At 45.0% G+C, this 26,997-nt stretch overlaps 1 protein-coding gene across 3 annotated transcripts; it reads right to left on the bottom strand.

The window, feature by feature from the left end:
* Window positions 1-112: 112 nt before the first annotated feature.
* Window positions 113-26,997, bottom strand: LOC306940589 (voltage-gated purine nucleotide uniporter SLC17A9-like). Of its 3 annotated transcripts, none has more exons than XM_079525686.1 (13): window positions 26,927-26,997; window positions 19,828-20,025; window positions 19,416-19,555; window positions 17,843-17,942; window positions 17,633-17,757; window positions 8,234-8,333; window positions 7,620-7,716; window positions 4,251-4,338; window positions 3,208-3,242; window positions 2,914-3,029; window positions 1,753-1,808; window positions 725-754; window positions 113-450 (listed from the first exon to the last, which is right to left on the bottom strand). In XM_079525686.1, exons 2-13 carry the CDS (start codon window positions 20,019-20,021, stop codon window positions 257-259), a joined length of 1,275 nt encoding a protein of 424 aa, XP_079381812.1. In that variant the 5' UTR covers window positions 20,022-20,025; window positions 26,927-26,997; the 3' UTR covers window positions 113-256. The 3 variants fall into 3 exon arrangements, with proteins under 3 accessions (XP_079381812.1, XP_079381813.1, XP_079381814.1); XM_079525687.1 differs by having other exon boundaries at window positions 2,914-2,982; XM_079525688.1 differs by lacking the exon at window positions 1,753-1,808.

Below are 26,997 nucleotides of genomic sequence, written 5' to 3'. Positions count from 1 at the left end.
TCTGCCAACGTAAAATGCTGCGTTCAAGTTCAGGAGAGTTTGGACAAAAAAAAGGCAATTCTCCTGAATGCTCTTTCGGGTATGGAGAGGAGAGGGGGAGGGGGGACACCATGTAGTAAATGCTGCGTTCATGGTCTGGACAAGGCAGTTTTAAGGGCAAACGGGCAGGGAGTGGAGCCCCCTTTGATGTCTATGTGTGCGCAACGTGGCTGTCGGTGTCCATATTGTTCAGAGGTGTGTGGTAGTGTTCTGATGGTCAGCGTCCAGTCTGTCCGACGTGTGTGGTAGTGTTCTGATGGTCAGTCAGAGGTGTGTCCACTCTCCGGGCGTCTCCGAACAGCAGGAAGACGGCCAGGCCGCTGACGTTGACCAGAACCACGATGGAGAACACGTGGACCCAGGACAGGGTCACCTCGTTCACATAGCCCGAGAACGACACCAGCAGCAATCCTGCAACACACGCACGCACACACACACAGCAACACACACACAAAATCTGATCTTGTTACAACTGCTATTTTCTCTACTTTTCATTCAACATACGACAACGTATTGACGCAGGTTTACATATCAGTTATTTAGATCCAAGATGGATCTGTTCCTGTTCCATTCATTGGAGCTTCCCCATAAAGTTGATTGTATTCCTTTTACGTGTAAAATATATCTAGCAGAGTTGTCAGTTTTGCCACAATGTGTAATTAACATAACGAGACACGTCACTTACCCATGAAAGCACCGCACATATTCATGAAACCTGTAGCAACATAAATAAATAAACATAAATAATAGATGGTGATTAACCCATTTTGGGCGGGAACCCCTTTTGGTGTTTTAAACATTGTTATAATTTAGCTATTGAAAAATAGCAGATCGAACCAAATGGACCCTTACAGGTCTGTAACTCTGAGAGTGTACACATGGAACCAAATGGACCCTTATGGGTCTGTAACTTTGAGCGTGTACACATGGAACCACATGGACCATTACAGGTCTGTAACTCTGAGAGTGTTCACATGGAACCAAATGGACCCTTACAGGTCTGTAACTCTGAGTGTACACATGGAACCAAATGGACCCTTACAGGTCTGTAACTCTGAGTGTACACATGGAACCAAATGGACCCTTACAGGTCAGTGACAAAGTTGTAATAATACAACCCGCCGCCAGCGATCCATGTTGGCATGATGCCTTGTGGTTGTGGGTGGACATTTTAGTCAGGATTCTATATTTCCACGGAAATACAAAATGAGCGGACAACAATATTATCAGAAACGCATAAAGAGATACGTGCCCATAACACGTCTAACTAAGAGTGTTCACATGGAACCAAATGGACCCTTACAGGTCTGTAACTCTGAGAGTGTATCAATGGAACCAAATGGACCCTTACAGGTCTGTAACTCTGAGTGTTCAAATGAACCCTTACAGGTCTGTAACTCAGAGTGTTCACATGGAACCAAATGGACCCTTACAGGTCTGTAACTCTGAGTGTACACATGGAACCAAATGGACCCTTACAGGTCTGTAACTCTTGACAGTGTACACATAACCAAATGGACCCTTACATGTCTAACTCTGAGAGTGTTCAAACCAAATGGACTTTGCAAATAAAAAAGGTTTGAGAACCACTAGTCCTAGTGGACTCCTATTCAGAAGAAAACCTGCAGTCTTGACATTCAGTAATTGGGTCTTATGATAAAAAATAAGAACATTATTATGGTGTGTAAAAAAAACTAAATCTTCATTACTCACCGAAAAGAGCCCCAGCATGCGAAGGAGCGATGTCGTGCACGTTCACAGACACACCACTGACACACACACACACACACAATGAGATGCAACACACACATCCAAAAAGGTACGGCATTGATCCATTGAGCTCTGATTCTCTGAATAGATGGATATCAAGTTATCAACATATTTCAACTTCTTTTCATAAATGAATTCCCTATACTTCCTCATTCAAGAGTGCATGTCGCCCCAAAAGTGGTGAAAATAGCAGACAGCAGAAACGGAGACAGATCTGCTTATTTTCACTGTTTTAAAATGGTTTTAAAATAACGGTTTTGGTTTCCCATTCCCATCCAACACTGACGAAATTATTATGTTGAATATGGTCAGATAAAAAAGGTTTTCTTGAATCCAGAGCTTGGGGGCGCAGTTTCTAGCCTGGCATGGCCAGACTAATATCACTGCGTATAGATATTAGTCTGGAACTTCAGACTAAGCCACGCTAGTTACGCGGCTGCACAGTTTCTACTTTTTATGATATTATGTACACATGTTCATAAGAAACATGTTATGAACTCATAGAGCGTCACGTCGCAGTCCCGCCCCCCCCTTTCAGAACGACGAGGGCACCTGAAGAGAATTTCCCATTCATTTTTCCCATAGACGTTTCAGTCTATGGGAAGTATTTATTTAAAGACCTGTATGTAAGCCTCGGACAAAGCCAACAGCCGAGTTGACAAATCATGAAAAATAAACAAAAAACTATTTGGAACGAACAAATAATTAGAAAGAAGAAAAACTGCCCCTATTTTCTTCTTTCTAATTATTTGTTCGGCCCAAAACAATTGTTTATTGTCATGATGTATCAACGGGGCTGTTGGCTTTGTCCGAGGCTTGAAGGTCTTTAAATAAATACTTTTTGAAACGTCTATGGGAAAATTAATGGGAAATTCTCTTCCGGTGCCCTCGCAGGGGGTGGGACTGTGACACTGTCACGCTCTATACGTGCTGGTGAAGGTATATCTAAGCCCATGGCAGCAGAGACTAGTTAACATAACTTACCCACTGGTGAAGGTAGCTAAGACTAGTTAACATAACTTACCCACTGGTGAAGGTAGCTAAGACTAGTTAACATAACTTACCCACTGGTGAAGGTAGCTAAGACTAGTTAACATAACTTACCCACTGGTGAAGGTAGCTAAACCCATGGCAGCAGAGACCAGGGCCAGGGCCGAGGGGAAGGTCAGCGCTCTGCACAGGAGCAGAATGAAGATACTGGACACACCCATGGAGAACATCTGTGAGAGAGAGAGAGAGAGAGAGAGAGAGAGAGAGAGAGAGAGAGAGAGAGAGAGAGACAGAGAGAGAGACAGAGAGAGAGACAGATGTAACCATATTGGGTCAACAAGATAAATGAAACTTGACTACTCTGAGTGTGATGTAATTGATATATTCCTTCTCATGCACTACACGTACCTGCATGGTTTTCCTTACAGATACTATGCTGTATCCTACGGAAAGAAAGCAGTGTCATCATCAACAAGTTCTTCCATTTAAAATCTACTTAGTTCCACATTCTGGGATACCTCACCCCCCAAAACATATTTGTTCCCCCTCTTATCAATGAACTGACCCACATGAAGCCTCGACTTTGCAGAGATCATTTTGTTGCCACATTCCTTCAATATTTGCTATAAAACTATATAAAAGATTATATACATAGATCTCCAATTAAATTAATTTAGTCAGATGTTTCCATGTATTCATTCAAGGCTTTGTGGGGCGAGTACCTGATAGAAGATAAGTCATTCTGTGGGCGAAACGACACACATCAACACACAGAAAATGTTCTTAAACACATTGATAAACACAAGGAGGAACACAAGAAGGACTAAAGCCAAATTCCAATACCCCAAATCTCGGCCACTCGCTCACTCACTCGACTCACTCATAGAGTATAAAGAAGGATAGAGACTGAACACCCCCCCCCCCCCGCTATTCATATCAGTGGAAGTTGCTCAGTGGCGTTTTGAAGCACCCGGAAGGACCGTCTACTTCCGCATTTGCCAACCAAATTTTGGTTGGCAAATGCGGAAGTGCACCCGAGCGCTCAATGTTAAAGCCCAGCTTCACGGGGTTTCCTCGTCATGAATCCACGGGTCCGCCTGCAGTCCCTGCTCTTACCACTATGGCCGAGCGCCTCAACGTTGGAGAGCCTCACTGGGGCCTTGGACTCACTCCAGCATGGCTGTGTTACAGTGAAATTGGTCACCTGCTGAAATATGTGACAATCGTGTAGACAATCACATGATGTCAGTGTCTGAATGTAAATCGTTGTGGTTTGTTGTGTATTTAAAGACCTCCATGTAAGTTATGTAAAGTCCACAAAATGGCCACGTATCTCAGCAGGTCACCAATTTCACGGTAACACTGCCATGCTGGAGTGACCGAGTGTGAGTGAGCGAGTGGCTGTGATTTTGGGGTATTGGAATTCGGCTTATGAGTCTATGAGAGAGTACCTTGGCTGATGAGGGAATCTGAGAGCCAGCCTGCTATGAGAGCAGAGGGGATGGCTACTAGCCATGGCACCACGTTAAACACACACCCCTGGAAGGAGCAGGAAGCAAAGCCTTTTAGAGTCAACTAAAACTAGCCCCCTTTTTGAAACTAGCTCCTCGCCACTCGCCCTACACACTTCCACTTGGTTTGAGCATAGATATATAGAGACCGCACTGGATGGGAGGGGAATCCCAGTGCTGTATCTATGCTCAAACCGAGTGGACGTGTGTAGGGCGAGTGGTGAGGAGCTATAGTCTCAAAAAGGGCCCAACACTCGGTCAGGGGTCATCAATATGTCCGTACACGGACATAAGTGGCAGAGACTTGGCCTCGTCCGTGGCACATTGTAGATTTTGTTTTTACACGTCACACATTATAATGTTCTTGTTTTGATCATAAGACCCAATTACTGAATGTCCAGTCTCTGGGTTTTCTTCTGGATATGTATGACACTTATTTACTTTGACACTATGGGCCAGTGGCGTGCACAGATAGACACTAGGGGGTGCTAGAGCACCCCCTGCCCTTTTGGCAATGTGCCCTTTTGAAAAAAAATAGCAGACCTACAAGCTCGTAGCGCGCCACTCGGTGGCGCGCTATGAGCTTGTAGATCTGCTATTTTTCAATAGCTAAAGCATAACATAATACTAACACCAAAAGGGGTTCCCGCCCAAAATGGATTAAGGCAACCGGCCGGTTCCACGCGCTGCACAAGGTGCCCTTTTTTAACTTGAGCACCTGCCCCTCTAAATGTCTGTGCACGCCACTGCTATGGGCAGTATTATGCGTGTCTTAATCGTTTACCCGCCAGGAACATAGGAATATTAACACGTAGAATCTTGTAGCCTGCCACAAACGGAAAAGCCGTTTTAACAGCGATGTATTCATTAATGCATGTTTTAATACGATCGTATCGAAATCTACCGTCCGTTAGCTTTGTTATGCTTCTGACACAATGGGCGCGGCCATTTTGAAAATGCGCGCGCATCCACTAACATTGCCGGCTCTGTTTTCAGACGGCTTTATCTCACAGAAGCGACATTGCAGAGGACGCTTTGTCCCAGACAAGCGTTTTCAACGGCCTGTAGCAGGCGCTGTGATACTCGCGGTCCACTTTTTCCACCACCGACCGAGAGAACGAGCACCAGCTTCGTCAACACACACGGAATGGTTTCATAGTAAAATGCGATACGGATATTTGGCTCTTCAAAGTAAGTGTCACGCGTGATTAAACCATGGCAATACGCAATCGAGGGATTAATTAATGGCGGCAGGCTAAGAGTTAAGTACCAGGTCTTATTACTTAACTTAAGACCTGGAGGCGTGATCAATGCCATTTGGCTATTCTGAGTGGCCAAACAGAATTGACCACGCCTCCAGGTCTTAAGTTATAAGTAATAAGACCTGGTACTTAAGACACGCATAATACTGCCCTATATGTATAGTCCACTAAGACAGCGGTTCTCAAACAAATGTTTTATTTTCATGGACCCCTCTCAGAGTTAAAGACCTGTAATGGTCATTTAGGGCTAACGCTTTGTTTGTCTAATCATTTTTGCATGTCCGTGGAAAAACCTAATTTGGACGAAAATGTCCACCACAAGCCAGCCAGACTGACACACTAAAACTACATTTTAACCAAAGAATATGTCATGAGACTATAACTTTTAACCTCTATGTATTCTTGTTTCAATAATGATGGGCTTTGTTATTTTCTACTAATCTGATCTATGTTCTATGGCTGTAGTGCATGAGTCTAGCAGTGATTGGGCAGCATTCCTTTTCCTTGAAGTTCCAGATGATTGTTCCTGCCTGATGACTACAAAACAATACTACAACATGACGTAGCGATAATCATCCGCTCCAGACCGGTTCACACGGCGATTTTGGAACACAGACCAGGCTTTCCTCCGAGGTGGAAAGCCTGGTGACGCGAGGATAAGCAATGATGGAGAAAGACTCACCTATCAGAATATTATGGCCTGATTGAGTGATTGGCACCAGGTGCTGGCACTCACAATGTTTGTGGCACCTGGCCTGGGGAGTGTGGCTCTGTCAGTCAAGTTTGAACAGAGAGAGACAGAGCTATACCCAAGAGGAGAATTAGCAAGAGAGGCCAACTTTGCTTACTTCCTGTATCTGCGTGAGGTGGGCGGTAACATTATTAGGAGACAGGAAGAATGTTGGAGTCTATTCATTTCCAATGGGAGAGTGAACGTGAACACAGCTTCTGAACCATTCATTAACTCCATGGTCACTGAACTAAATACTGGACCAAATCATCACAAGGCACACAATATTTACAAGATATTCATAGTAAAATGGCTTCTTTTAGCGAGACAAACCAGGAGAAAATCTACTTTGTTAATGACATTTCTTTATCCCAGCAACAAACTCTCGCGAGATTTGAGATGAGTCCGGAAGCCTCTCTCTGTCCATCTGCAATTTCACGGACAACACATAGGGGGCTCTGACCCCATATTTAAGATGATAATATGTGAATATTATAATGTGAAATGAATGGACATATTTAAAACGATTAGAAATGATCCTTATGTGCCCAAATTAGAGCTGGCATAATTGGTCTGCATATTGAGACAGGCAGATATGTAGGCACGGTTGAGGAGGATAGATTATGTAGTCTGTGTGATCTAAAGGAAATTTTTATTGTCCATTCTACAACTCTATTAGGGAGAGACTTTTTAATGAGATAGATCCAAATCATGAATGTATATGGTTGGAGGACTTCGAGAAACTAAAACGACTATTTCAAAAGTACACCTTGTCAGTTGTTTTCAATGTACTTTGTTAAATGACTTGTCAGTGTTGTTGTCTTCTTCTTCTATCGGGTTTCATGGCGGTCGGCAAACCTAAATGGTGCATTACCGCCACCTACTAGACTGAGTGTGGAAACAGTGTTGTTGTCAGGGGGGGAGGGTGGAGGTCGGGGAGAAGCAAACCACGCCTACTATATTTAGGAGACCATTTGTAGGCTTTGTGTACCATTTCACCTCTAGTGGCTCCAATGAAGTTGGCCCATCTTCATACATAAACCATCTTTGGCTATACTCTACTAAGTCTTCCTACATTAGTATTGGATCTTATTGGATGAAGTGGATAAAGATATGGATTATGGATTTTCCTGCATTCTTGGATTTCTATTAAGGACGGACGACTTTGCGGAAGAGTTAAAGGGTGGTAAGAGGAGACTTGTGACACTCACACACAGCATGCATAGACATACAGGGAGAAATAATAACGGAACAATGTAAACAAAAGGCAAACATGGATACCATAAAATGTATTATTATTATTATTATTATTATTACCATGGCATGTGGAAATGTATCTTTGAAGTATGTTGGCAGCCAGGACAGCAAGGTGTATGATGAGCTGGAGTAGCACATGTGAGTGAAAACCATGGCACTGAGAGAGACGGAGAGAGAACAACCTTAATGGAACACAACAGTGTTGATTCTGACAGCAAGAAAGGTCATCTGAAAGGTTTTAGTTTTAGTCTAGTTTTAGTTAGGCTCTCGAGGCAGACTGTTGACTCTGTCAAATTCAAAGGAAAAGAGGACACTGTTTTTCCTTGATTTTTTGACGATGGGTTCTCAGATTGAGTTTTAGTTGACTAAATATGTGATTTTAGTCTACTAAATCTACAGTTGATTCTATCGACTAAAATGTATTTTGCAGTGGCCTTGATGACATCGTAAAATGGCTGATTTTACACTTCAGCCAATCGGGTTGCGTGACGTGTTGAGCTTGTAGATCTGTGCAACACCCGAGTGCACCCACACATGAAATTACTTGTCTTATAACTGTACTGTACTGTACTGTACTGTACTGTACTGTACCACACAGAGCGACAGATAATACATTATAATATTACACTGTATCACACAGATAATATAGAATACATTATAATATTTTACTGTACCACACAGAGGGATGTTTAAGAAGGCCCAGCCATTTAAACCTGGATATAGTGCAGCTGGAACCCTGACTGCACAACATCTGTTTCATGGGGAAGACCTGACCTGTAACACACAACAATACAACCATGAAAAATAGATGCCTCATTGGCCGCTGCAGTTCGTTGGAGCGATGTGTGTTGAAGGCATAGAGTATATATATAATAGAGACTGAACTGGCGCGAAGCTCCGCCCCCTCCGCTATTCATGTCAGTGGAAGTTGCTCAGTGGCGTTTTGAAGCACCCGGAAGACTGCCGGAAGTACCGTCTCAGAACGTCTACTTCCGCATTTGACCACCAAATTTTGGTGGTCAAATGCGGAAGTGCAACCGAGCGCTCAATGTTAAAGCCCAGCTGCACGGGGTTTCCCGGTCATGAATCCACGGGTCCGCCTGTAGTCCCTCCTCCTACCACTAGGGAGGAGAGCTTCAACGTTGGAAAGCCTGCCTGCCCCCTTGGTTGAAGGAGGGGTGGAAGAATTTACACTGGGAGAGGAAGTACGCCGGAAGTGTGGAAGGCACGTTGCGTCACGCTGCCACTCAAGTGATCACTGGCCAATCACAGCGCATCTTTTCCGGGACTTATCAGACCTGAACATGCGCTCTGTGACGCACGCTCATGCTTCCGCCGTGCTTCGCAAAGGATTCTCGGGAATGTTTTGCCCTCCCTTGAGCACACATACGCTCCAGAGCCGGAAAGGGCGTCTACCTTTATTGTTATGTCTATGAATGAATACAACATCAGTGAACACTGCATGCTAGACCAATGCATCTCGCTGGGCGTACGCCCCCGAATGTAATGTAAATCTGGCCCGCTCGACACCTTCCGCATGTCCTGCATGAGTGCGCCGCGCCGTTTCTCAAGGGTTCCCGGGCAAGGAGGCACCAAGGGGCCAGTGAGGCTATTCAACGTTGAGGCGCTCGGCCCTAGTGGTAGGAGGAGGGACTACAGGCGGACCCGTGGATTCATGACCGGGAAACCCCGTGCAGCTGGGCTTTAACATTGAGCGCTCGGTTGCACTTCCGCATTTGACCACCAAAATGTTGTGGTCAAATGCGGAAGTAGACGTTCTGAGACGGTACTTCCGGCAGTCTTCCGGGTGCTTCAAAACGCCACTGAGCAACTTCCACTGACATGAATAGCCGGGTGGGGGCGGAGCTTCGCGCCAGTTCAGTCTCTATCCTTTTATATACTCTATGGGAGGCACCGGCACGACCGGCGTCTATGCTGAGAGTGCACAAATGGAACCAAATGGTTAATATGTGTAAAGAGTTAGTTAGTTACTCATTTTGGGCATGTTCGAAAATACCGCACCGGAGAGCACTCGGCTATTCGTTTGCATTGTACAGTGCGCTATTTCCGAACGCAGCCTTTGTATGTACTTATGTGGCAAAAATTGAATTTTGACAAATGTACACCACAAGCTATACTGTGGTACGACGTGTACTCCCGTAGGATTTTTGTGCTAAAATGTATTATTATTATTATTATTACCCTTATTATTATTATTATTTGCAGATCGGTTCTAGTCCAAACTATAAGAAATCCATGAGGTTCAACATTTTCTAGCCTCGGAAACCCAGACGTTTTTATTTCCAGGGAGAAAAAAAAGTCTGGGTCCGAGTCCACGTCAATTCGGCATAGAGTAGCGCAAACATCACTAACTCTCTGCTGATTTCTGATCGTCTGCACCGTTGTTAAATTGACACACACGCACACATGTACACACACACACACACTCCTCTCTCTGTCGCTCTAAGTAATTGTCTCCACCAGGCCGAAGGCATGGGGAGAGAGTATGTTTTGCACTCCGTCCGTCCGTCCGTCCGTCCGTCCGTCCGTCCGTCCGTGTGTCCGTCCGTCCGTCTGTGAACAGCTAATCTCTGGCACCGTTGGCTTGATCGCAGCCATACTCTGCACACACACTCCCTGAATGCCAGAGCTGAACCTCTGCCCCAAAGTTTTCACATTGGCCTGTTATAGCGCCACCAGGAGGCCGCTTTGTGCAAAACAAATGTTTTGACAGTACACCTACAGATTTTGTCCAAACATTACGCAAATCGGTACACAGTCTCTCTAGAGCCATTCAACGAAACGGGTCTTTCAGATTTTTCAGACTCCATCCTGATTGGCTAAGATTGGCTTCTAAATTTCGCAAGAGTGCTCCGTTTCAAATAAAATGCTGCAAATCATGAACACATTGTGTGATTTCCGTGAAATTTTGCACGCACATTCCCACTAGGCCGAGGAAGAAATGCCACTTGAATATTTTCAACTCAGCCTCATGGTGGTGCTATAACTGGCCGATTTGTGTTTTTACCTACAGTATAACTGCACCGATCTGTGTAAAACCATGTATGCACACTCCCTAGAGGCCAAGGAAAAACCTTTGCCTGGAATTTTTCACATCTGCTCTTTATAGCGCCACCAGGAGGCCGACATATGTAAAACACATTTTCTAATATTACTCCTTCAGATTTTATCCAAATTTCACGCAAATCGGTACACATGCTCTCCATAGTCATGTGATCATGTGATTTGTTTGATTTATCATAATTATCCATCCTGATTGGCTACGATTGGCTTCTAAAGTTTTCAGGAGTAGCCCGTTTTGTACCTGTTTTGTACAAATCGCCACAACTCCTCAACGCAGCGTCCGATTGCGGTGAAACTGTGCATGCCTATTCCCACTACTAGGCTGAGGAAGAAATGCCGCTTGACAGTTTTCAAATCAGCCTCATGGTGGCGCTACAACAGGCCAAGTCGCGACACACACACACACACACACACACACACACACACACACACACACACACACACACACACACACACACACACACACACACACACACACACACACACACACACACACACACACACAAAAACCCATGTTTATATTACTCCTAAACATCACACACACTCCTATCCTCCTGGTGGAGACCTGTGCCCAGAAGGGCACTTTTTCTAGTTGGTCTCATGTCGTGCAGCTGCGCATAGTTTCTCCCGGCGGATCCTGCCGGGAGCTGCCTATGCCATAAAAAGCATAGGTGAGTTCCAGGCTAACATTTTCTGACCCCCAACCTCTATATGAGCAGTATGCCAACGAAACCTAAAAACACAAGAGACAACAAAAAAAGTCATTTTAAGTTTTAAAAGATTTTTTATTTTGTTAAGGTTTCTGCCTGACAGTACTGTGTATAGTAATGTGGTGTAAAAATAGTGAATGTGTTAATATAGTGGCCCTCTGGAGTGAGTGTGGAAATATAGTGGCCCTCTGGAGTGAGTGTGGAAATATAGTGGCCCTCTGGAGTGAGTGTGGAAATATAGTGGCCCTCTGGAGTGAGTGTGGAAATATAGCGGCCCTCTGGAGTGAGTGTGGAAATATAGTGGCCCTCTGGAGTGAGTGTGGAAATATAGTGGCCCTCTGGAGTGAGTGTGGAAATATAGCGGCCCTCTGGAGTGAGTGTGGAAATATAGTGGCCCTCTGGAGTGAGTGTGGAAATATAGTGGCCCTCTGGAGTGAGTGTGGAAATATAGTGGCCCTCTGGAGTGAGTGTGGAAATATAGTGGCCCTCTGGAGTGAGTGTGGAAATATAGTGGCCCTCTGGAGTGAGTGTGGAAATATAGTGGCCCTCTGGAGTGAGTGTGGAAATATAGCGGCCCTCTGGAGTGAGTGTGGAAATATAGTGGCCCTCTGGAGTGAGTGTGGAAATATAGTGGCCCTCTGGAGTGAGTGTGGAAATATAGCGGCCCTCTGGAGTGAGTGTGGAAATATAGTGGCCCTCTGGAGTGAGTGTGGAAATATAGTGGCCCTCTGGAGTGAGTGTGGAAATATAGTGGCCCTCTGGAGTGAGTGTGGAAATATAGTGGCCCTCTGGAGTGAGTGTGGAAATATAGTGGCCCTCTGGAGTGAGTGTGGAAATATAGTGGCCCTCTGGAGTGAGTGTGGAAATATAGTGGCCCTCTGGAGTGAGTGTGGAAATATAGTGGCCCTCTGGAGTGAGTGTGGAAATATAGTGGCCCTCTGGAGTGAGTGTGGAAATATAGTGGCCCTCTGGAGTGAGTGTGGAAATATAGTGGCCCTCTGGAGTGAGTGTGGAAATATAGTGACCCTCTGGAGTGAGTGTGGAAATATAGTGACCCTCTGGAGTGAGTGTGGAAATACAGTGGCCCTCTGGAGTGAGTGTGGAAATATAGTGGCCCTCTGGAGTGAGTGTGGAAACAGCAGTGGCCTTCTGGAGTGAGTGTGGAAACAGCAGTGGCCTTCTCCATCATCAAAGTTGCCCACTGCAGACATAGACTAGCTTCTAAGTACCAGTAAGACGCCTGAGGGCGAGAAGCGAGGGTGAGGTCGCGTGCACGCATCCGAGATCTAAGGGTGGCAGCAGGGGCAGTGTCTTGAGTGTACAGGGTTTGATGAGGGCCCAGTTAGGGCTGGGCCTTAATTTTCGGGCCTGATGAGAACTCTAGTGTGGCAGTGTCTTGTGTGTACAGGGTTTGATGAGGGCCCAGGTACGGCCGGTCCTTAATTTCCGGGCCTTTTGAGAACTCTAGTTCTCGCCGGCTGCCGGGCGCGGCTGCACTAATAACTTTGGGGCAGGCCCGTCTAGAGTTTAAATGGACAGGTATCGGAGGGAGGGAGGGAGACATCGAAAAGGAAGGATGGATGGGGAAGGATCAACATATGGAATGTCAGAACAGGTCAGCTCCATATATGGAGAACTACGGGTTTGAGGTCAGATGTCAAGTTGCTGGCCAATATTGATGACATTGTGGCTTAATATTGATGACATCAGGGATCTCCATCCCTGATGATGTCACGTGATGTCACGAGGCAGGGTGACCAACCCAGAGTCATCTAATAGAAGTGTTACGATATTGAGGGGCAGACACAGAGCGCTCGAGCGCTGTTCATGCAGCCTGAACTGAGACAAGCTGGAGTTGGAAATGCATTGTTTTCAACGAGGGCGACGCACATAAGAGCTATTTTAAGCATGTGTTGCAACATGACAACTGTAGTATTGTACAGTAACAACTAAAGTCTCTTTAATGTTTACGTTGTACTATTACTACAAAACAATCTAAAATAAAGGGATTTAAGATCATTAAAGCTGGGCTGTTGCCTGAGTCCAATGCATTTCTGCCTACTTCCGGTCCAGGACTTGTCCCAGTTGGTTATCCCCATTCTCAATAGAAGTCTATGTAGGAGAGCCACCATTGGACTGGCCTCATGAAGTGAACGCAGTTTGCGTAACTCTGTCTCTAAGGCTCTTGACCAACCAACCAAACAAACAACTGGCTGACTGACTATGGTATAGTGCAGGGGTTCTCAACCTTTTTGGCCGGGGACCCCCGGAAATGCTTTGGCAATGTCTCGGGACCCCCGCCCCGCCCCCTCCCGACCCCCAATATAAATTGACTGCTACAATAACCTTAACCCATTTTGGGCGGGAACCCCTTTTGGTGTTTTAAGCATTATGTTATAATTTAGCTATTGAAAAATAGCAGATCTACAAGCTCATAGCGCGCCACCGAGTGGCGCGCTACGAGCTTGTAGATCTGCTATTTTTGAAAAAAAGTGAAAATAAAATTTAAAAATAAATATATATATATTTTTTTGAAAATAATTTGGGGACCCCCTAAAATAATTTGGCGACCCCCCGAGGGGTCGCGACCCATGGGTTGAGAACCCCTGGTATAGTGTGTCCCACACTGGGTACAGTGACTCATGTGGGACGTGCATTCCCACCTCACATCGCTATAATGAAACGTTTAATGTTTAATCACACTGATCGGCCTCGGTAACATCTTAATGGGGAGCGCATCGTCGCCGTTATACACGTACGGAAAGAGCGTGTCGGTGAAAGCGTGCGTGAAGGTGTGTAGGTGCGTGCCGCTGTCAGGATCGGAGAATGACAGCTTCCCCCTGCTCCAGTTCAGTTGGAATTGGATCCTCCGCGGTTTCCGTTCCACCGAGAGAACGGTGGCGGACTCCCCGGAGCCCGCCGCGTACTGACCGTCGTACAGATGTATGCTCCAGAACTGACCCAGCTGTCGCCCCTTCCGGCGGTGAGAGCGCGCCAACACGCCCAGCGTCCAGCTGGCGGCGTCTCCGACCTCCACGTCCCAGCGGTGGGTCCCCGCGCGGAAGCCCTCGGAACCCAGGACTCGGTACCACCAGTCGAACCTCTCCGGGTTGTCGGGGAGCCGGTGGTCGTGTTCCTCTTCTCCGCGCCGCACGCTGGTCAGGTCGTCGGACAGGATCCGTCTGGGATGGACGGTGTTGGGGTCCAGGATGACGGGCGTGTAGGAGACGACACTCTTCATCCTGTGCCAGACTCTGAACGTCAGGTTGCCCAGGTGTTTGGCCTCATCTATCAGCGATCCCGCCGGGACCGGCTGCGGGTCCTGCAGCGCGAGGCGGAGTCTTTCCACCGCGGCGGCCTCGCGTTTCTGCGGAGACGTCGAGACGGCTTCGGCTCTCAGCTCCTCCTCCTCCTCTATGACCCTGACCGCGTTCGAAAGGGTCGCCATCTCTGTGCTCAGGTCGTCGATCTTCTCCTTCATCGCCCGACTCTTCGTCGACTCTTCCTCCCTCAGCGCGGCGATCCTACGCTCCTCTTCCTCGTCTAGAAAGTGACGAAGCCTCTTGAAGTGCTCCTTGATCTTCCTCTCCGTGTTCCGGGTCTGGACCTTAATGTGTTCCGCCGCTTGCCGACAGTTTGCTTTGACTTTATCGAAGACCTTCAGTTTCTTCCGTAAGAGCTTCAGTGACTCCTCCTCCTCGCCGGCTGCCTCCTTGGGCTCCGTCTTGGGACGTTTCTCCCTCGTGAAGGTGTCGCGCGGGGCCAGCCGGTTACGGGACGGACATTTTCTTTTGTTCGTTTTCTCACAAAGCAGACAATCCATTTTCTTCTCATGCGTCCGACATGCCTGCAGACAGGCTGTACAGAAGCTGTGGCACGACGGAACGGGATGTTTAAACCTGCCACGACACACCGAACAGGAAAAACCCTCTTCTGGAAAAGACTGTGAAGCCATTTTTGGCTCTGAGCGACAATAGTAAAACTCTTCTTTTAGAATGTTTGCTAAAGTTGTATGTATTCAAATCACACTCACGTTTTAGAGAACTTTATTACGTCCGTACCTGTGGAACGATAGTGCTGTGCTCTTGTTTTGTTTTCTCTACAACTATGACGTCACCGTGTGTGGAACTCCATATCCTACACGTATACAACACCTGTGACATCACGCTCATGTCACCATGACTCAGCCGTAACCAAATACGGAGTTCCCAATGTAGCTATGCCCAAATATGGAGTGTTATTCTAACCGCAATGTGTCATACTGTATCATGCATCAGGCACACACAAATCAGTCGGCTATTTTCACTACTTTAAATTCCTTTTTGAGGGGTGCCAGCCCCTCCAACATCTGACTTTCAGAAATAACGTCATATGGCAAGTCTACAGACTTTTAATGACATAAATAAATAAACAGCGACACTTGTGACGTCATGTGGCAGCCAAAGGCTATGGACTTTATAATGTTTGTTTAAAGAAGTGAGGCGCCTCTCACTTCGCACGAGTGTGATTATTTTTTTCAAATAATAACAACAAATCACACTTGTGTGAAGAGAGGGGCGCACACTGTATTTATATCGGCCACATGACGTCTAACGTCGTCATTTGGTGCCCTAAACAAACATTAAAGTCCATAGACCTGGCTGCCACATCATAAGGTGTGTGTGTGTGTGTGTGAGTGTGTGTGTGTGTGTGTGTGTGTGTGTGTGTGTGTGTGTGTGTGTCTCTCTCTCTGTCTCTCTGTCTCTGTCTCTCTGTCTCTCTCTCTCTCTCTCTCTCTCTCTCGTTCGCCCCACCACCTTCAAATTCGACACACGCGTTCCACACCCACCACAGGGGGTGCAGTGCCCGGTGTCGACCCTCGGTCTGACCCACGGTTGTCCAGAACTGCCCCAAAAAGGACTCAGCCCAGGCTCTGGACAGGGCCCCTGCCCAGTGTCCATATATGGAGATGGCCTGTTCTGACATCATTCTGACGTCTGCATAGACTCCATATTTGGGCATGCCTGACAAAGAACTCCATATATGGGCATAAACGGGACACAGACATAATATCTGGGTGGGGCATTAATTTCCAACTTGCATCGTTCCAAGTAGGCCCAGTGCCAAACGGGCACCGCTGTAGTAATATAAATGACCTTACCTTCCAGCAAGGAAGCTTTGAGAAGGAAAGGAAATGGTCACGTGACTGGGCTGCGCCATGATAGCTTTCATGGACACTTTCATGGGAGCCAAACTACACCCGGAGGTTCAGCAGAATGCACTGGAGTCAATGAGAGCTCAGTGACCAGCTCATGAACAAACACTTTCTGAATGACTGAGACCTTTTGTAAAGTAATCGCTTCTGGAAATAAAACAGAAGACATATAACACATTATTGTCTGCTGTGTTGCTTTTCGATGTTTACACTGTGTAATGTTTATAGAGGTATGGTGTCTAAAGAGCACAAAGCACCTTTCTGAACGTACCAAGTATCGCGAGACTTCCCACCATTTCCTGTCTTGTCAGTCAAATCTCGCGATACCTCCGAGCCAGAAACAATACCTGCTGCTGTTTTAGATCCTCAAATAAAATGATATACTGTGCTGTGCACTAGAACAGGGGTTCTCAACGTTTTTGGCCGGGGACCCCCGGAAATGCTTTGGCAATGTCTCGGGCGCCCCGCCCCCTCCCGACCCCCAATATAAATTGACTGCTACAATAACCTTAAACCATTTTGGGCGGGAACCCCTTTTGGTGTTTTAAGCATTGTTATAATTTAGCTATTGAAAAATAGCAGATCTACAAGCTCATAGCGCGCCACCGAGTGGCGCGCTACGAGCTTGTAGGTCTGCTATTTTTGAAAAATCTTGAAAATAAAATTAAAAAAAAAATCTTTTTGTTTTGTTTTTTTGGAAAATATTTTGGGGACCCCCTAAAATAATTTGGCGACCCCCCGAGGGGTCGCGACCCACGGGTTGAGAACCCCTGCACTAGAAAACAACCTGTGATATGTCTTTGTTTGCTGTATATTCCTGAACCGATTTATATGACAAAGGTCTCAATTGTTCCGAAATAATGTTGTGTTATGAGCTGGTCCAGCCGGCTCCATTCACTGCCATGTATTCATTGACCTTCCAGTAGGACGTGAGGTGTATAATATAAATGACCTTACCTTCCAGTAGGAAGTGAGGTGTATAATATAAATGACCTTACCTTCCAGTAGGAAGTGAGGTGTATTGTATAATATAAATGACCTTACCTTCCAGTAGGAAGTGAGGTGTATAATATAAATGACCTTACCCTCCAGTAGGAAGTGCCACACAACGAAGGCCCAGAGCGCAGACAGCAGGCCAGTCCCGTAGAACACACTCTCCCAGCCGTACCACTCCAGCATGAGAGACCCCACACCCCCCATCAGCATGGTTCTGAAACAACATGAGAGACCCCGGACCCCCCATTAGCATGGTATGGGAAAAAAAAAAAAAAACTGCGTGCATGCGTGCGACGTACCCAAGGTAGCAGCCGCTGCTCATAGTGCTCGTTAAAAAGCCTCTCTCTCCTTTAGTGACGCGCTGTGAACACACACTGGCTAACGATGGGTAGTAAACACCTGTAGGAAAACACACATGAATTCATGAGAAGTAAGGTACAGTTTGTTGATCAGGACTTCTAAATCAGGGGTTCTCAATGTCATTTGAACTGGTGACCACGTCCCCCACACTCTGACAAGCACTTGAGAGTTGAGGAATAAAAGTTCCGGTTCCATAGATAAATATTGTGTAAAATAGCTTTTAGATCGGCTATTTTCACATTTTTTGCCTCTCTCATATATTAATAGACAATTTGGCCAATATTTGACCAGTTTTTATAGTATAGTTTGTTGGTTATACATTTGATGCAGCAATGGTCTCTTTTCTTTCTTTTTAGGCCAGGGTTAGCTCTGTCCCATAGCGCTAATGCCTCCATTAGAGCTATGGGACTGTTCTCTTCCTACGCTCGAATAAATGCAGACCAGCCTCTCGTCTGTAGCGTAAATATAAAAAAAGGTTTTACCTACTGACCAAAACAAAGGCGGCTTGTGTAATTAGAAAGCCTACTTTCCTTAGTGGACTCTGAGACTCCCACCACATGTAAAAAATGCACTTTTTGGCCAGAAAGGGATTGTTTTTCTCCGGAAGGAAAACCTTGTCTATGAGATTTTTCTCTTGGCAATATCGGTAGAGGGCGCAGTGGAGTCCCTTTCTGGCCAAAACAGTACATTTTATACGTGTGGTGGGGGGCTCAGAGTGCGTCCACCAAGGAAAGTAGGCTTTCTAATTACACAAGCCGCCTTTGTATTGGTGGTAGGTGTATTGGTGGTAGGTAAAACGTTTTTTGTATATTTCTGCTACAGATGAGAGGCTATAGTCTGCATTTCATGTGAGGGCTATAGAAGCAAAGAGTGGCAGAGCCTTAATGCAACGGCAGCAAAGGGCATTAGGGCTATGGACCAGAGCTAGGCCAGGGTATTAAAAATAAATTATTTGCTTCACTGTCATCTTCTACCCCTGGCCATGATGTGGGCCCGACCCACCGGTGGAGAACAGAACAGAACTACTGTTCTCATCATCATTTTTCGACCGCGGTCGAGATCATGGACTTCACAATGCCACGCCAGACTTCCCGGTCCTTCATTGCCATCCCCAGTTCCTGCTTACTGATGCATGTGTCCCTATAGCGATGACATCAGGGTACGACAGTTTTCTATACCTCTGGTCTGCTTTGAGGCAGGATTCCAGAGAAGAAGGGAAGATATAACCTCATTGTCAGCTCTGTAGCAGTGGCCGGAAAACTGTGTTCTTCTGGATCGGACTAGTGAAGAAACACAGGGAAGGTTGCTGTATATTAGAGAAGCCGATGGGTGGCTCTTCCAAGAGAGATTTATTAGAAGGCGTGTGTAAGTGCCATCCAGCCACTTCTCTACTCTACTGTTTTTAGGCGGTAGTTCTAAACTTGTGAGCCAGACACCACTTGGCTTAAAGGTTAATGATGATACTTCGGTTTAATAATAAACCGATAATATAAATCCACGGACCGTACCCACCTTGAAACAGTCCCATGAGAAACCTGGCCGTGGTCATAGCGGCCAGCGAATGAGAGCCCAGGAGGGTCAGCAGGGGCGTGGCCGCCGTGATGGTGGCCCAGGACACTGTGGAGAGGAACAGCACGCGCTCTCCACCCAACCTGACGGAGCAGAGCAAACTATGAACCTACTGCATCATTGAATCTATGTTCTCCACCCAACCTAACGTAGCAGAGCAAGCTATGGACCCCCCATTTAATGGCCTTTCTATCTCTGGGACCCCAATTTATATTATAAAATCAATGTTAATTTAACTCTTGAGAGTGTACAAATGTTCCATTTGTACAATCTCAGAGTTACAGTCCCATAAGGGTCCATTTGGTTCCAAACTATCATTTAGCTATAGGACCTGGGTGAAGCAGAACCTCGATACCTGTCACTGACGTGTCCTCCTAGGACCTGGGTGAAGCAGTACCCCCAGAAGAACCCTCCCAGCACCAGGCCGGACTCCGTCTTGGTCCACCTGAAGGTGGTCGCCATGCTGACGGCGCAGACGGGCAGCGCCATCCTGGCGCAGTAGAGGAGACACGTGCCCAGCAGCAGCATGCCCGTCCAGGTCCGCGCCATCGCTCTGTGTGTGCGCGTGCATGTGTGTGTGTGTGTGTGTGTGTGTGCAAAGAAACCCAAGAGGTTAGTTCAGCGGTTCTCCTCAACCAGTTGTCCAAATGTAAAATGAAACCAAATGGACCCGTAATTTATACGCATTCAAAGTACAATAGCGTTGGTATAAAATACAAAATACATACAGTACTCATTATGCAGAATGTCCCATTTCACAAGTTTTTAAATGCCAAAAATGTATTTAAAAAAAGAAAAAAACTTTTGAAAATAGCAGATCTACAAGCTCAGCTATTTTCAAATGGCTGAAATGTATTATAGGGCTGACGTGGTTAATGTATGTTTTGTGATAAATACAGAAGAATATTTGGTCTCCCTGCTGTTGAGACATTTACATTCTGTGGTCTGGTAGGACACCTACTGGCTGACAGTTGGTACTGCCGCCTAAAGGTCAAAATAAAGTTTATCCCACATGAGCGATTGATTGATTGAAGTATTTATTAACAGTTTGCAGAATTACAGTACATTTCAATACAAAAACTGCTAACTGTGAGTGGACGACACCATAAAGCATTACACTTGTTTACAAGAGGGTCGTTTTCAAGTCATAACATGAGACGTACATGTACCACAGACGAAAAACAGTCTTAAGTCCAAATTTCATTCTGACCCCTCCACGAAAAGGCCTCGTTGTCCTGAACCCTTATCTATAATTTATACATTATGGATCAATAGTGTGGACTTGGACTGTTTTTCGTCTGTGGCATTCACTTCTATATAGCCAAAAACAGGAAATCATCATAAAGGAGGTAAAGAAGGGGAAAAGCGTATAGATACAGTGAGGGGTGGGTGTGGGATTCACGGGGGCTAGTTTCGAATTGCAGCCCTCCGTAGGTGCCCTTTGAGAGCGGTTTTGAAGGAGTCAAGGGATTCACAGGTCTTAATGACAGTTGGTATAGGGCGTTTCACATTTTTGTGGCATAGGAGCGAAAATAATTTAGTCCCTTGTTTGTGCCGAATCTGGGTTGCACATCGTTTGTTGAACTCCCTCTGGTGTTGTGGGTGTGGACTTCATTGACATTAAGGAAGTATTTAGACAGGTACATGGGTATCTTGGTGCTGTATCGAATCTTGTGGACCAGACCCATTGCAAGACGCTGTACTCGTCGTCAATCCTAAACTATTCCAACCTGTCAAAGTGGGCAGGGGTGAGGTGGGTTCGGGGGGTGAGGCCCAGTATAGCCTGACCAGTTTTGGGAAGTCTGGAGCCTTGTTTTAAGGGCCTTTTGAGGTGCTGTGGTACCAAGAGGTGCATGCAAAGGCAGGCAGGCTCTAGCTATTCAATCAATGGAGCCTGTCTGCCTTTTCTCATGTGCTGAAATGTTTACCACGGATCCAAATAGTCTATTCTTGGATCAGTGAATGTCCAAGAGTTGAATGTCCTTGAATTGAGGAAGGCATATGCACCTGCTTTCTGTAATATTTGGTTACAAGGTTTTGTTTCTGTGTGTATGTGCTTGTGTATTATATTTGTTGTACAGTGTGTCCATGTCATGTATGTAAAATCATTGCTGTAAATGTTCTTGTTTGTATACAGGGCGCCATTGAAAAAGAGACCCTGGTCTCAATTGGATTCCCCTGAAATAAAGGTTTCAATCAATTTCAGCCAGGGGTCATAAATATCATGTCCGTACAAAGACTTCATGGTCTTGTCCTTTAGATTTAGATTTTCTGTTAATACACACCATTATAAATGTTCTTATTTCTCATAGCGAGGCCCAATTACTGAATGTCAAGACTGCATGTTTTCTTCAGAACATGGTATGACACCGATTTACTGTGACACTAATGTATGGCACATTAGGAGTCCAGCTAGTACTAGGGTTTCTCAAATGTTTTATTTGCAAGGAAGAACCCCCTTAACCCATTCAGGGCGGGAACCCCTTTTGGTGTTTTAAGCATTAACCGCCACTCACTTTTGAGGGGCGCTAGCCCCTCCTATATACAGGTTTAAAGTTTGTTTTTAGTTCGGTGTTCGTTTTAAAAACGCCATTGACAATGAAGAGAAATTAATGTTTGCTTTGTCCCCAACACAAACATTAAATCTGTATTATAACAATAAAGATCATTTAATGTTTGTTTTGACACCATTTGTTTTATTTTGTTTTTGTTTTTTTTATCCCATGATTTTGCAACCCAGTTTGTTTTTCACCCAGTGCCAATTATCTAATGTAATCCTGGGTGCTACACTTCCTCTGCCAACCTGGGGGGGCAGCGGACTGACCTCATGCCTCCTTCTATGCATGAGGAGTCCAAGCTGCTTCTTTTCACCTGACAGGGGGGAATTTCCCTGGCCGGGCGTAGCGTGTGGAAGGAACACGTTATTCTGACCAGTTCCTTTCCCCTCCATCAGGCGCCCCAGCTGGCCAGGGGGAGGTAGTTTTAGAGACCAGGATTACTGCATGTTTTTGTGAGGGTACCTACCCTGTTTTACATCATCATTACATCACCTAATCTCATAGCAACACGAGTTAGACTTTAATATATTAGAGTTAGATTAATAGATCAGGTTACATAAGTGAATAGACATGGATTAGATGACCATTGAATAAAGTAACATTTATAGCTCCTCCAAGCTATACCGAATTCCCTCCTCGATGTTGTAAGGTGATAAGAGCGCCCCTCACTTCACACGGGTGTGATTTTGTATGTCAGAAATGGCATGTGGCAGAAATGGAATTTTGACAAATGTCCACCACAATGACCACTGATTCAGCACATGTGCGGTAGGCCAGGGTTTAAATCCTGGGTGACATGATGACCTTTACAGAGTACAGCATTAAGCGTACCTGAACTAATACTATTTCCATGAAGAACAATAAAGGGACGGCCAGAAAAAGATGAAATCTCACCGTATGCAGTTTTAGGTATATTATATTAACCAATTGAAGCAGCATCCATTATTCTGGTGGGACTGGGAACATTAGCCAAAATAACAGCTTGTAGCTTAGCTAACACTACAGAGCTCAAGAACCTGATGTTAGATAGGAAAGTGTGGCAGGCAGCGATCCAGGAATCCCGAGTTGGTGTTGGCTAGACCTCACTCTCACAGTAACTACTTTACAGCACCTTTTGTCATATTAACGGTACGTAAATATGTAAATCTCTCCCCCCTAAGATACAGTATGACACGAGGACTGGAGAGAATATCAGTTTAGGACAGACTCAAAATAACTTAACATAATTGCCGTTTAACCACTTAAACCCCAGCATCCTTATTCTGGGGGGGAACATTCACTAAAAATAACAGATCTACAAGCTCACGACTGGTTGAGTGGTTCTCAACCAGTGGTCCTTGAGGGGGTTCCAGGTGGTCCCCCAGCTAAATGATGGAGAATTGGTAACCAAATGGACCCTTAATAGATCCTGTTATCTCTCCTATTGGTACATCAATACAGCATGGAATTGTGTCATCTATCACAGGGGTTCTCAACGTTTTTGGCCGGGGACCCCCGGAAATGTGTTTTAAGCATTGTTATAATTTAGCTATTGAAAAATAGCAGATCTACAAGCTCATAGCGCGCCACCGAGTGGCGCGCTACGAGCTTGTAGGTCTGCTATTTTTGAAAAATCGTGAAAATAGAATTTAAAAAATCATTTTTTTTCCCCTGATCTATCAAATGGTGGTCCGTGGCTCAAATTCAGAAGAAATTATTGACCTTGATTATATGAAAAGGGTTGAAAACCACTGGTTTAATACAGTGCCATTGCTTTTACTGTAAGCTCAGAACAGCCACGATATGTTAGGTATGTTATATTAAATCTCTTTTTAAAAGACACACAGCCAAACCTTGGAATAAAGCTGTAATGTTGGAACAAAAATATATCGTACAATACACAATATACCCAAGGTTCTGATATAGCACCAAATGCCCTAAAGACAGCCAGCCCTATAGAGCTATATATAGATCAGGTGAAATCACCCATTCAAAGCCAGGAACGCACATGTGTGTCATTCCAGACTTATGCCATGGATATTCAAAAATAGCAGATCTACAAGCTCACAGCTCCTCACTGGCTGTGAGCTTGTATAAATGAAGAACGGTGGTTGTTGTGTCGCAGCATGTCCAGGGGACATTGTCATAAGGGCTTGTGGACATTTTTGTCAAAATTCAGTTTTTGCCACAGACAAACAATTTGTGGACAATAATTAATAGAGCGCCGAAGTCCTGACGTCACTCGCTCATCCCCTGGTTCTGCCTGGTTCACGGTAGGGCATTCACTTCTAGTCATTTTTACTAGTTGACTAGTTGCCTAGTTTACTAGTCGACTAGTCGACTATAGTTGTTTTGAGAGAATAGTACTGCCGTAGCAGACAACCCGCAGCACTCCAGGTTCAAACAAAATCCTTATAGGTGCAAGGCTCGAAGATATAAGTAGAGATGAAGAATGCCAGCACTCATTGTATGTCCTTTTACATGATTTTATTTACCTCTGAGACTGAAAAACGGACGCGTTTCGGCCTGTATGGCCTTCCTCAGCGTTTGTGACAAGATAACAGGAAGTGTGGTATTTATGCATGGGTATGAGATACAATCAACAGTAATTGAACACTGGTGTCAACCGTTATCATCTTACACAGTATCAATAAGAAGTCTCTATTTATGGTACCAAGACAGGATAAATATCATGTAAGCGCAAATAGAATAAATAGTAACATAAGAATACATCACAATGAGCTATCATAATGAATGTGGGGCCGGCCCCAAGTGCCTGGAAAGCTAATGGACTGAACAGACAATGATATATTTTAAACCCATTAGAAATATATATATAAAGACAATAGATAAATAGAAAATATTAATAGAAAACCTTAAATATGAATAAGGAGGAAGACCTTTGGAATCCAGATCACTCATCTCAGTTCTCATTATAGAACTTGAAAATGTCCAATTGTGTACGCCAATGTGGCCGACTAAGGCTAAACTCTAAAGGAAGCAGCCCAATAAAAGCTCCTCATTGAGACCTTTGGGATGCTCTGTCTGGAGTGTATGAATCCAATAGGCCTCCCTCTGGAGTAACGCTCTGTCCCTATCACCCCCTCTTTTTAAGGGGTTCACGACTTCAATCCCCTGGAACCTCAAAGTGCTGACTGCATGACCCACAGCATTAAAATGTCTTGCAACAGAGGATTTCTCATCATTATTCCGAATGGAACTTTTATGCTCTGAGAACCTGGTTTTAATTTCCCTGATAGTTTTTCCCACATAACACAGGCCGCACGGGCATTTCAAAAGGTATACCACAAATGTTGTTTTGCATGAAATGTTCTTGCTCTCTGTAGAGCCTCTTTGAGGATGTTTGCACTGTACTTACAGTGCAAACATCCTCAAAGAGGCTCTACAGAGAGCAAGACAGTTGGATAGAAAAAAGTTGTTAACCCCTAAACCCCCCGTTTCTAAAGTTTCCAATAGGATTGTCTGTGCAACCACCTTTTCGCCAACATTAGTATAGAAAAACACTGGCACATCCTGTCCAGTGATCCCAGTATAGGCCATGTGTTTAGAGACAAACCTGTGTTTGCCCACAAGAGGGCTAAGAATTTGAGGGACACATTAGTTAGAGCAGATCTATACAGCCCACCGAAATATTTCTTGTCAATGCTTCCCTCTGGTAATTTCCCCTGTCGCAATTGTATACACTGTAATGCAATGATTAAAAGTGAGTCATTTTTACACCCACATTCGGGGGAAAAATATGCAGTTAAAGGTAGGATTTCATGCAAAACAAAATTTGTGGTATACCTTTTGAAATGCCTGTGCGGCCTGTGTTATGTGGGAAAAACTATCAGGGAAATTAAAACCAGGTTCTCAGAGCATAAAAGTTCCAATGATGAGAAATCTTCTGTTGCAAGACATTTTAATGCTGTGGGTCATGCAGTCAGCACTTTGAGGTTCCAGGGGATTGAAGTCGTGAACCCCTTAAAAAGAGGGGGTGATAGGGACAGAGCGTTACTCCAGAGGGAGGCCTATTGGATTCATACACTCCAGACAGAGCATCCCAAAGGTCTCAATGAGGAGCTTTTATTGGGCTGCTTCCTTTAGAGTTTAGCCTTAGTCGGCCACATTGGCGTACACAATTGGACATTTTCAAATTCTAATTACCTTAGGGTTTATAAGTTCTATAATGAGAAATGAGATGAGTGATCTGGATTCCAAAGGTCTTCCTCCTTATTCATATTTAAGGTTTTCTATTAATATTTTCTATTTATCTATTGTCTTTATATATATATATATATATATATATATTTCTAATGGGTTAAAATATATCATTGTTTGTTCAGTCCATTAGCTTTTCCAGGCACTTTCCGGCCCCACATTCATTATGATAGCTCATTGTGATGTATTCTATTTGCGCTTACATGATATTTATCCTGTCTTGGTACCATAAATAGAGACTTCTTATTGATACTGTGTAAGATGATAACGGTTGACACCTGTGTTCAATTACTGTTGATTGTATCTCATACCCATGCATAAATACCACACTTCCTGTTATCTTGTCACAAACGCTGAGGAAGGCCATACAGGCCGAAACGCGTCCGTTTTTCAGTCTCAGAGGTAAATAAAATCATGTAAAAGGACATACAATGAGTGCTGGCATTCTTCATCTCTACTTATATCTTCGAGCCTTGCACCTATAAGGATTTTTGTTTGAACCTGGAGTGCTGCGGGTTGTCTGCTACGGCAGTACTATTCTCTCGGCTTATATTAGGGGAAATAGCCAATAATGCGCCTTTGCACAAAATAACACCTGGACCTCTTTGGTGGGGACGTAACAACTACAAATAAAAGTAAGAAAGCCTTCTAGTATGGAATTCTCCTTTTAAAGTGAGAGAGAAAAAATCTCCTGACCTGGACCACAGCAGCAGGGATCGACCCTCCTCCTCTGGTCTTGTCGATCCATTGGGAGTGAAAACCTTGGC

This window comes from Electrona antarctica, assembly GCF_951216825.1.
Source record: "Electrona antarctica genome assembly, chromosome: 2".
NCBI lineage: Eukaryota > Metazoa > Chordata > Actinopteri > Myctophiformes > Myctophidae > Electrona > Electrona antarctica.
The sequence above is the reverse complement of the archived record's forward strand: the minus strand, read 5'-3'. Positions and strand labels throughout refer to the sequence as shown.